Consider the following 12,557-nt stretch of genomic DNA (forward strand, 5'->3'; position numbering starts at 1 on the left):
AGGCCAAAAAGCAGGTTCAAAGGGTCCTGAAGGAAGTTCTAGTGGTCATTAGGGTGGTTCTAATGGTCCTGATGGAGGTCCTAGAGGCCAAAAAGCAGGTTCAAAGGGTCCTGAAGGAGGTCCTAGTGGTCATTAGGGTGGTTCTAATGGTCCTGATGGAGGTCCTAGAGGCCGAAAAAGCAGGTTCAAAGGGCTCTGAAGGAGGTTCTAGATGTCATTAGGGTGGTTCTAATGGTCCTGATGGAGGTCCTAGAGGCCAAAAAGCAGGTTCAAAGGGTCCTGAAGGAGGTTCTTGTGGTCATTAGGGTGGTTCTAATGGTCCTGAAGGAGGTTATAGAGGCCAAAAAGCAGGTTCAAAGGGTCCTGAGGGAAGTTCTAGTTGTCATTAGGGTGGTTCTAATGGTCCTGATGGAGGTCCTAGAGGCCAAAAAGCAGGTTCAAAGGGTCCTGAAGGAAGTTCTAGTGGTCATTAGGGTGGTTCTAATGGTCCTGATGGAGGTCTTAGAGGCCAAAAAGCAGGTTCAAAGGGTCCTGAAGGAGGTCCTAGTGGTCATTAGGGTGGTTCTAATGGTCCTGAAGGAGGTTATAGAGGCCAAAAAGCAGGTTCAAAGGGCCTTGATGGAGGTTCTAGTGGTCATTAGGGTGGTTCTAATGGTCCTGAAGGAGGTTATAGAGGCCAAAAAACTGGTTCAAAGGGCCCTGAAGGAGGTTCTAGTGGTCATTAGGGTGGTTCTAATGGTCCTGATGGAGGTCCTAGAGGCCAAAAAGCAGGTTCAAAGGGTCCTGAAGGAGGTTCTAGTGGTCATTAGGGTGGTTCTAATGGTCCTGAAAGAGGTTATAGAGGCCAAAAAGCAGGTTCAAAGGGCCCTGAAGGAGGTTCTAGTGTTCATTAGGGTGGTTCTAATGGTCCTGAAGGAGGTTATAGAGGCCAAAAAGCAGGTTCAAAGGGCCCTGAAGGAGGTTCTAGATGTCATTAGGGTGGTTCTAATGGTCCTGATGGAGGTCCTAGAGGCAAAAAAGCAGGTTCAAAGGGTCCTGAATGAGGTTCTAGATGTCATTGAGGTGGTTCTAAGGGTCCAGGCAGAAGTTCTGGATGTCATTAGGGTTACGTTGAAAAAGGAGCTGTCATTAAGTTTTAATAATTTTCCAGCCATAAGGGAACCATTTGGATTCCCAGTGTGTGATCAATTCCACCTACTTGGAAATGTGCACCAACATTCGGAGCTGCTGACTGTGTGAGAACAGCCGGTCGGCGTAACGTTACAAAAGTAAGTCGACAATGTTTTTGTAATGACTTCTACTGCTGGCAAAAATGTTAATGTTGAAAGATAATACAGATGTTGCTGGTGATGGTCCACAGCTAGTCGCTATAACTAATGTGAACATAGGCTTAGCTAATGCTAGTGAGGAGGCTAGCTGGGCGTAGGGTGCTTGGTGAGCAACACTTAGCTGTAAGGGGGCAGTAACAGTAGTGTGTAACATTTCTCCTTGACACAAATTATTTCTGTGGCGAAGAAATCATAAATCTATCCATGGACCAAACTCAGATCAAACGATAAAACTAGGCAGTCGTGACCAAATTTAAACCAAGATTCTGTTACTGAATTCTCTGCTTTTCACCAGATGTTTAAAGAAACATATTTTACCTTCCTGTTTAATTATAATAAGAGATTGTTTGTTATCAGCTAGATGTTATATTGTTTTTGGATGGGCAATTCCCATAGGTCACCTACCAGCGGGAGCATTATCGGTCCGGTGCATCACAGTGCATTGTGATAGTTGTATTTTTTTCTACTTCTCGAGCAAAAGTTAATACCAGAGCCCTTTTTTTCTGTTTTCTCTAGTCACGTAGCACCAACTTTATAAGTATTTGTGTCTTTCTGCTGCATAGACAGCCCAGTTTATTGCATAGACCATCTTTCCAGCATTGAAATACTTCTTTAATAACAACTGTTTTATTGGAATAGCATCCACAAATTGAAAAAACCTTGCTACAAAAGTAAAATTCACCATCCCTGTGCTGGTAGTGCCCTGTTCAAACATCTGCAGTTATCTCGATAATGTCACAATGATTGAGTGACCACAGAGATGTTTGCTTAACGATGGGACAGGTATATGGCTACACAAGAGATTTCCATCTCTCTCTATTGTTTGGTTATGGCTCATTGCTCATTCTGGTCCCATGGGGCTTTGTACCTGTAGCTTCATTGGGTTTGTCAGCTTAGAATAAATGACCGCATCCTGCAGGTGCAGTTATCCCCTCCCTGGGGATGGGAGGCCTAACTTTTAGCCTCAGTCCTTTGTATCGAGGAGGCCTAGCATTTAGTTAGGGTGGCAGTGCAGGGAAGTTGCTGTGCTCTGTCCCAGCAGTGAAATCCCATTAGTCACTGGAAGCGCTCCCTGTCCAAATTTTAGAAAATTAAATCTGAGGTTCAATTTCCCGGGCTGTTAAAACTGTCTTTCATAATAATATTCCTGCTTCTCCCATGGGTGCTTTTGAGCGACAGCGAGCCATTATTTCAACTCCCCCCATAGACTTTCCCAGGGCCTAACTGAAGCTGGCAGGGAACAGTTGGTAAACAAGCGGTTGAAATCTCCATCTCTGACCCGCATCTTCCTACACATGTACCACAACTCTGTGGGACTTCAAACCAGGCTGTGCACAAGACGTTTGGCCATCACAGGGAGTCCATTGTGTGCAGCTCCAGCCTGTTCCCACACAGTGCTGCGGCGGCTGCCACACGGCACAGGGATTAAAGAGGGGGAGGAGGATGCCCCAGGGTACAGAAGTGGCACAGCAAGAGAAGGTGTATGGCAGGGTATGGCTGAGGGGCAATACTGGGATCTGTTAGCGGTCAGTGTGAAATGATGTGACACACTGATCTGCCGACAAGATATTGTCTTTACATTTTCTGCTGCTCGGAATTGGAGGCAGATTTGCGTGCATCTTCAAAGTGTGCACGCAAAGGGTTAAGAGATGATGACAGCACAGCACTGGTATGAAGAGTGTAATCACTAAAACATGAGCTGCAAGATGAGGACTGTGCAAATAATTGAGAGGCACTGTGTAATCACAATGTTGCCTTTATTGTCAGAGCCAAATGTGTTCATAAGTAAGAGTTTAGAAAAAATACATTGAATTTCACTGCAGAGATTTCATGCATTACCTCTTCTCCTTTTCTTCTTGACTCCCCGCACCCTGACAGCAGAGACTGCAGGAAAAAGTTAAGAAAAAGTTCTTAATGTTTTTATTTCACAAACTGATCTTGTAGATAAAGAGGTGCTCATGCATATGCAGTCTGAATCAAGATTCTGTTACTGCAGCACTGCATATTTCTTACCTTAAATGTTTTCAGAAACGTAGTTACTAGCCATGTTTCCATCAGCCTGTTTAGATGCGCATCTAGAAGTATCACATCGGAAAATTATGATGGAAACGCCAAAATTGGAATTAAAATCCCCTGATTCGCACAAACTAAAATATGCTCGCTTTAGCCGGGTTTTGGTTGATTTGAAAAAATGTTGATTCGCAAAACGGGGGATGGAAACAGTTATGTTCGAATTAAGTTGGACGTAGCGCTCCTCTCTCCATGGTGATATCCACACTCCGGGTCGGGAAGGCGGTAATGCATTTACAAGCTGGTTGCCAACCGCCAGAAAACGTAGAAGAAGAAGAATGCGAGACTTGTTTTGTTTCCGGTTCTGCGGAGTTTGTAGTTTTCACCAAAGTCCGTTCATTTAATGGAAACACATAGAATACATATTTCTTTTAATGCACATTTCGCAATGATTCGAATCACTTTTGGATGGAAACACAGTCACTGTTAGCCTGTAAAATTAGAAAGTTTGTGACCTGGCCAAGTTGTTAAAAACAGTCAAAGTAAAAACAAATCATTGCCCGATAAATAGAGGAGACATTCTTGTTTTAAGCTACACAGTATACTACTACTACTACTACTACTAATAATAATAATAATAATAATAATAATAATGTGAGAAATAGGCCATGCAGTAATTGAATTTTGATCTATATTTGATCAGTGCTGCCTAGATTGAGTTTGACCGCAGTTCACAAGTAGTGATGGACACGCTTGATAGCTGCGTTAGAGACTCCTTTGCTTTGTCTATTTTCTTCCATGTGTGGTGGATTCTTGCAAACACCATTAGAAGCACCAGGAGGAGGCAGAGGAATATGATTTGAAAGTGTTGGAAAACTGTAGTTTTGATACTGAATTTAATTTATCTCAGTACATATAAGCTCAAAACTATGACACACACTTGTGTAAGCAAGCTGACATTATGTAGTAGCTATACCATATGCTGTACAACATTTAAGTACAGATCATAAATGTATGAAGAGGACTGGATACAGTGTTGAATTTAGGGCCCCTTTCATTCCTATGACAGTTGCTCAGTAGCATATGAAGCCAACAAGCTCAACTTCTGTGTGTAAAATTACTGCATCATTGGGCCAATAGAGAAAGCACACTGAAGAATTTTGCTGTCTTAGCCCTCCGCTAACGAGAAAGGGGATACAATTATTCAATCGTGCAGCTCTTCTAGACTTTTGAAATGTTTCCAGACTGAATTAATCAAATCCTGATAGTGAAACAACACATTTAATGGGGGTTGTGATGCTTATAAAAAATTGTACCCATTGATTCACACTGTAAGTCTACAGGAAAAAGTCTTTTTGGGCCCAAAGGCATCATGTGACAGACCAAGAAGTTGTAATTCCAGGGTTTGGCCACTGTGTCAAAGGCTTGGTACAGATGTGTTAGCAAACTTAGCTTATTGACAAGTAGGGATGCTTGGTTTAATGGTTGCACATTGGTATTGGACCATATTCACCTTTTCGACCGTCACTGGCCTATCAGCAATTAAGACGACATTCACCAATGGCAGTGGCCAATGTTTTTCCATTGCGTCACATCAATTTTGCGCAGGCTAAAAAGCAGGGCTCGAGACTGACGAATACTCTCGTCCTGGGGACAATATTAAAAATGATTGGGATGAACAGAGATTGGGATGAAAGGACACAGTCAACTTACTATTAACACATCAGGGGACGCACCCTAATAATGATGTGTTCAAGGTCTATTCAGTAAAAATTAGTTATTGGGTGAAGGTAAATTATAACATCCTCTTGATGTGTTCAATGTGATCTTGTAAAATGTAGAAACTTAAATAAATACAGTCGTTTAGAGGAGAAACTTGATGTTTTCACAGCAATATAAAGTAGACATCAGAGAACGAATTATGATATATACAGTAAAAAAAAGTTTCTCATATGTAAGAAGGCTATTTTAAAGATTGTTTCATAAATGTGTATAATTATTACCTCCGCCAAGGAGGTTATGTTTTCACTGGCGTTGGTCTGTTTGTCTGCAAAATAACTCGGAAAGTTCTGAACGGATTTTGATGAAATTTTCAGGAAAGGTTGATAATGGAACAAGGAAATTTTGGTGGTGATCGGTTGAAGCGAAGTGGATAAAATAATAAAATGGCGGGAAATCCGAGCTGCTTGGCGGAGTTCAGCGCTCTCCAAGTGCTCTAGTTGAATTTGTGCTCATTCAAACATAATATATCGAAGGGCTGAATGACTTTAAACCATTTACTAATTTCTTTTTGATTCTTGGCCGTTACATTTAATTTTTTTATCAGTTTTTTTAAATGAAGATTACTTTGTTTCCCTGGCACAGAGGGGGGAATAAATAACTACGAAACCAAAATAAGCATTGGTATCGGCTATTGGTCAAGTTGTTGTTTTGAACATCGGTAATGGTTCAGTTTGGTTTTTAGGGGCATTTACTGTTGAAGAAATGTATAGAAAACATGTGAGGGACTGTTTGCATGCAGCCTTTTTCTCTGCTCAGGTTCAACATACTGTTACCTAGCTAAATATCCAGCAGGCTAGCTAAGCAAAACATTGTGAATGTCCACGGCTTCTGCCAACTACAACTACTGTATGTGTGTGTAGGTTATACTACCCAAGCTGGGGCCCAGTTGTATCACCACTCGGAGTCATACACTACATGTGTGTCACATGCAAGCTGTGCATGTCTTTAGCAGCCAGGTTGGTGTTGAATGCTGCTCTAGTGCCCCCGATTACTTCCCTCTGTGTTTGGCTGTTATCAGGCAGTGCCAGCCTGGTGCTAGTTGTCCCCCATTCACACTCCTCTGCTGCCAGCAGGGCTCCACAGCCACACCAGGCATCTGCAGCTCCAACACCTACAGAAGCAACACTGCTATACAGCACACATAACAGCTCTCAGAGGATATTCCGGGTGTTGATTATACTCAGAGCAGAAATACATGATGCCCTGTTGCAGCTTAAGAACAGTTTGCATTGTGGTGTCATCCTACAGAGTTGTAAGGTTTTGCACGGTACATCTCGGTGTGTGTAGTGTGTGGTGGGCTGACAGAAGGCTGTGACCTGGTCTGAATTGCTCTTTGAGATTTATTCGGTTACGCTCATGGGATTTGTTTACCTTGTCTGTCAGAGAGGAACAATTGGATTGGCTCAATATTGCGCAGCCAGGTTACCTCGCACGCATACGTGCCTGCCATGCGTGTTCATGTAGAAATGCCATCTAAATGTCAGAGCCGGTCACCGTTAATTCTCTAATGAAACAATATTTCATTAAATCAGAAACTGAAATGTCATAAACACTTGTATTCTTTCACTTCTGACTTCATGAAGTCCTGTGTGTTCAGTTGAGGCACGGTATATACTGTAGTGCTGACGTTATTACACACAATTTCTTTCTTTCTTTCTTTCTTTCTTTCTTTCTTTCTTTCTCTTTGCTCCATCTACTGTACAGGCTCTTCCCTGGAGGCCTATACGGGCCTATAGGCCTCCTTAGATGTGCTTCTTAGATAAAGAGATCGTCATTTAAACATGATTAAATGAATCAGCTGTATTGCATTAGAGGCTTGCAAAAATCCCATTTAAGATCCGGCAATAAAAGAAACATCTTTTGCTCTCAGCCATGATTAGATTTCCATGATGAACTCTTTAAATGTCTTCTGCTCACACATTAAATTAAACAGAAAAGAAATTAGAGGTAAATATGTCTGGCATTACTTATTGCACCTGTTCCCTCATCAGCTATAGTAGTACCTGAGGCGATCGCCGCTCCGTGGCCTTGAGATATTATCACATTATGATTAGTATTGGCTGTGTTTCTTATTACAGGAAGCTGGTGTTGTTGTGCTCTGAATCTTTTGTCTAATCGTTTGAGAAAAGCAGAAAAGAGCGGTGTTAGGGCAGAAAGCAGAGTTTGAATTATTCATCAGTGTCCAGGATCCTGCCCAACCATTTACTACTGTTTGGAAAATACTATAACCTCGTCCTCAGCTGACTGTCACCCTCCCTCGGGGCTTTTTACCACCATCACCCTTCATAACAAAGCCAGCCCAAATGGCTCCAAATTGTGCGCAGTTCAGGTGGCCTATTTGCGGCAGTGACATATAGTTTCTTCTCAGTACGAGAAGGGGATTGTGGGAGTCATGTGAAAATTCACAGCTCTGGTGTGAAGTCGGTTAAAAATGCTCACAATAATAGAGATTTTGCTTCCTTTTGTTAAGTAGATACTGCTCACCACAGAGCAGATGGGATTAGTAGATAATTATTTCCTCCTGTGCTGGAAAAATGAGGAGAGCGGGCAAATCTGATTAAATGCAAGTACAAAAGTGTCCTCACAGCTGACTAACTGAAGCTGAAACCACAAGTTGTGCAGTTTCACACACTATCGAACTGTGACACATTAATTTTAGTGACATTGTCTTAGTTACCAATTGTGTCATTATACTGGAATTTCTGACTTTGAGAAAGTACCTTGAAAAATATGGATATTGGATTGGACACTGGATCCTTCATTTCCCATGATGCAACACAGGAGTGGGCGATACATCAATCGCGTATTGTTCCATGTGGGATGAATTAAGTTATTATATCGCAAACATTGAGTATGAACTTTGTCATTCGTTTAAGCCAAGAGTATGAGACTCACTTTAGCGTTTGTTTTCTTGTTCTCTCCCTCTTAGAAAAAAAAAAGAAAGACACAAAACATGATCCGTCAAACACACTCTCCCGCCCACGCAAACCGCATGTTTTTGTATCTGTGGGGCTCAAGATAACAACTGTTTGGTCATGTTTTGCAACCATGGAGCAAGTATTTATTTTAGTAATTTATTAACATTATTACAGTACATTAACTTTATTTATTTATTTACATTGCCGACTAAGAATTTTCCTAGTCGACCAATAGTCATCATTTATTGCCATCAGTGGACTAGTCTCCTGCATGTTTCTGATATGAATGTAATGATTAAATGATATATTTTGGTGGTTTGAGTTGAAGGTGTGAGAAAGAATAGTATCAGTAACATTGTTAACACTGTGCTACATTACAGAGAAATACAAAACCGTACTAATGAACCTTCATTAATATAGGCCTATATTTTATCTCCAAGTGCACGTCACACACTGAGCGAGCCGCCTGTTAATGACGCTGTGGGCTAATGGGCATGTAGCTACTTCCATGTTTCAGATGATACGTCATGTTTGTAGTCGACCAATGAAGATGAGTTTACATATCACCTTGGGTTCGTCCTTCACCTTCTCAAAATGATCCCACACTTTGGATTTCCTGCCCGACATGTTATTAACTAGCCTGTGGAATAACCGCAGGTACCAGCCCTGGAGATTAACCTGAGTCCTGTCTGACTGCTGAGCGTGGACACTTCCTGTGTCTGTCCTTTCAAAGTAAAGTCACACATGGTCCAGTCATATAGGTTTGAATTTATTTTAACAAGGCGTAGCTCCTTATAGAGATTCACGTTTGTTTTGTTTTTCTAACCTTTGGTCAACTACTAGGGGACAGTTCGTAATACAGGCTTTTTGTTATAAATGTTATCTTCCAAACCTAAGCTGAGGTTACCTGAATGACATCATCAGGGTTATTTTGCTCCCTCCAGAGCCACAAAAGACATTATACAGCTGACCTTACACTTACACAGACCTTTGTGCCAAACTAGTGGACTGAAAAGCAAACTCATTACCTTGTTGTTTGTTCTCTGGGACAACAGCAACACTTTTTTATTTTTGGATGTAATGAATATTGCATCCTTTCTGGGCCACTAGCTAGACTTTTAACTTTTAGTTAGTTCGTTCTCCAAATTCCCTTTGGAATGAAACTCATCTACTGTAATGTCTCTGAAAAAGTACTTTTTCTTCTCAACTAGGAACAGCATTACTGTTGCATGTCTGTCTTTTAGAATGGCTTTGCTTTACTGTCTTTATTCTACCAGGGACGGTGCCAGAGTGCCAGAACTGGCCAGCTGGTTGAGAACTCCCTTGAGTTGCTGGCTGTTAAAAAATAATAAATTCTGTGGACTCACTTGTGATCTCCCTGTGTTGTGCACCTTTAGACTTTGACTGGGGCTACTTCTGGTTGTGGAGTCGCTTCGTGGACTACATCCAGTGTGTGCTGGCCTTCACGCTGACGGCAGCCTACATCACCTACCTCTTCCTGGACTCTGCGCTGTTCGTGGAGACCCTGGGCTTCCTGGCTGTCTTTACTGAGGCTATGCTGGGCACACCGCAGCTGTACTGCAATTATCAGAACAAGTCTACAGAGGGCATGAGGTATGGATTTACTGAACATCCTGGGCTGAACTGACACTAACTGGGGAGGGGAGTAAATAATATATTTCTCATATTTGTAGACTGTCTTTGCTCAACAAAGCTCCAAATCAGCCATATCTCACTGTGCGATCCAGAACCGCCTTCTTGCATTGACAGCCAAAGATTTCACCTTGTTTCTCTCCCCATTGACTCTGATCTCACACGGTGTAAACGCACTTTGACTGCCAAAAGATTATTTGTTGTCACTCTTTCTGTTTCCTCAACCATTCGGCCTTGAGTATAATTTACCAAATGTCAGTCAGATGGAAATCAAAACAAAGCTTGCATCCTTGATTAATGATAATGTCTTTATCCTGATGAGTGCTGTTTTATTTATGAGTGCCACTTACATCACAGGCAGTTCTGAGGGCGTTGTACTGTAGCGCACACTTGTGAGTAATGGCTCCAGATTATATTGTCTCACATATGATCATTAACACTGACACATGCTTATTAAGTATTTCTGGCACCTGTCGAGCAGGAAGTGAGGACGGGGCTCCTGACAGCTATTTATTATGCTAACATAACTGACCCTCGGAAGTTTCTCTAAAGATCAATATGGTAATGAGGCATTCTGTCTTGCCGTATCTACGGCTAATGTATCATTTTGGCTCATTGATGTTGATTTGTATCATGTCTCAGGCTGTAATCAGAGGCTCTGACGTTTAATAGATTTTTGAAAGTGTATACAGTTTCAAATCTATACCACTCGCTGTCTGAGCTGTAGCCCTGGAAATGGCTTTTCAAAACAGTAAACACAGCTTTAAAGATCAAGGATTTGGGAGGATATTTTGGCAGAAATGGAATATAATGCAATGAGTCTGTTTTCTTTAGTGTATAATCACCTGAAATTAAGAATGGTTGTGTCTTTCTGTTACCTTAGAATGAGCTGTTTATATCTAAATAGGGAGCGGGTCTTTGTCCACAGAGTCCACCATGTTGCACCGCCGTTTTCTACAGTAGCCCAGAACGGACAAGACAAACTCTGGTTCTGGATAGTAGGGCTGTGCAGTATACCGGTTTGTACCAAAAATCGATATTTATTTTCGTTGTGATATGAACTTTTCATATACTGCAATACCGGTGAATAGCCCAAACAATGTCCAAAACGTGCGTGGTGGGAAAGTGTTTAGCATAGAGAAACGTCTAGAGGCAAGAATGGCTGCCGGAGAGACTCCTGAAAGCGAAGCAACTGCACACGTTGACCCAGAAGAACTCATAACAAAAAGAGCAGAGTGTCCCCTATATGCAACTAGCAGCGGTGCACCGTCGTTTACAATTCTTCTCCGCTCTCTGTATTGCGCACGGTGGAGTTTCACCCTCTGACACGTGCGCGCACACACACAGGTGAGCACACTAGAGCATGGCTCGGGCTGCAGTTTCCATTACCGAAGCTGACGTGTGTCCGAGACAATTATAACCGAGCATGGCACTAATGGAGCGCAGCCTGTGTTGCATTTAGGCATTGTCACGTAAATTCCAGAACTTGAACAAGCCAAAGCACAACACAGCAGCATGTCAAGTGGGACGAACCCAAGCAAAATACCATCAAATACCGTGCAACCGATATGATTTAAAAAAAATTAAAAAAACATGAAATGAAAATTTTGTCATACCGCCCAGCTCTACTGGATAAGGCCATTTGCAGTTTTGTGTTTGCCACCAAAGTTAGCAGCCCCTTCATGATGAGCAGCATTTGTTTTTAGAGGATAAGTCCTCTGCGGATAGTTTGACACCTGGTAAAAACATCCTGAACAATGAACACTGATGGAATTCTCACAGTGAATTAGGATTTGGCAATATGGCCTATGAACAATATCGCAATATATTTAGACTTTATCATGATACACAATATATATCTTGATATTTTGAAATCTCCTCTGTTGATTACTGAAATAATAAACCACGAAAGAGACTACAGTTACAATAATCTTACATAAAGTAGCTGCTCTTATGTAATAAAGTTAATTGAAGTACTGTAAATTAAAGTTAAATAAAATACTATAAGAATAAATTAAACAAAGTACTGTTTTAATAAAATTAAATAAAGTGCATTTATGATAAATGCAAGTATTATTATAATAAAATAAATCAAAGCAGAACCCATGATGCTTTTATTTTGAAGCACTCAGCTTGTCTCAGGCGAGATGTGTTGATGTTTTTGCTGTGAACTTGAAGCTTTCGGTCAGCAATTAAATATTCGATAAACTGTTATGGCGGTGCAGTCAAACGTGAGGGGTTATTCACAGTGGGTGGTAAACGAACCAGCAGCTTGCCAGTTCATATATTAATAGAATTTGCAAGTTGCACTGGTGCTCCATGGTCGCAAATTGTGTCTAAATAGTTGCAGTCTGGAGCCTTGCAAATATCAAAACACATGCCTTGTCTGCTCACACTGTTACCACAACGCCATTAAACGAGAGGATTTATTTACTGTCAGCTGGAAACAAACTAACAGCTCCCTAGTTTGTACATTAATAATATTTGCAAGTCACAGTGGTGCTCCATGGTCACGAAATGTGAGTGAATAGTTGCAGTCTTGAACCTTGGAGATACGACGACACACGCCTCACCTGCTCACACACTCTTGCAAAGGAGAGAGTGGTCTGGATGGGAGTGTGTGTGATGTATTATGTCTGTGTGTGTATGTGTGTGTTTGTGTGTGTGTGTGTGTGTCTGAGCCATAGAAGAAAGTGAGAGGGGTAAAAACCCGAAGTGCGTCTCATGACAGTGACTTAATAAAATGAAGCGACAATTTATACTCTAGTTGGCAGTTAAGTCATTTTATAACTTCCATGTGGAACAAGCCATGATAGATTGAGTATTATTGATATGTTGCCCACTCCTAAAAGGAATTTGCACCTAG

The 12,557-nt window shown here is 41.5% G+C and overlaps 1 protein-coding gene across 2 annotated transcripts in view; it reads left to right on the forward strand.

The window, feature by feature from the left end:
• Positions 1 to 12,557, forward strand: part of slc66a2 (solute carrier family 66 member 2) — a 49,298-nt gene that overhangs the window by 12,570 nt on the left and 24,171 nt on the right. For both annotated transcript variants that reach the window (XM_033637581.2, XM_033637583.2), the window contains one exon: positions 9,436 to 9,652. In XM_033637581.2, coding sequence (XP_033493472.1) covers positions 9,436 to 9,652 — 217 coding nt within the window. The remainder of the gene's footprint in view (positions 1 to 9,435; positions 9,653 to 12,557) is intronic.

This window comes from Epinephelus lanceolatus, chromosome 16 (genome assembly GCF_041903045.1).
Source record: "Epinephelus lanceolatus isolate andai-2023 chromosome 16, ASM4190304v1, whole genome shotgun sequence".
In the NCBI taxonomy this organism is placed as follows: Eukaryota; Metazoa; Chordata; class Actinopteri; order Perciformes; family Serranidae; genus Epinephelus; species Epinephelus lanceolatus.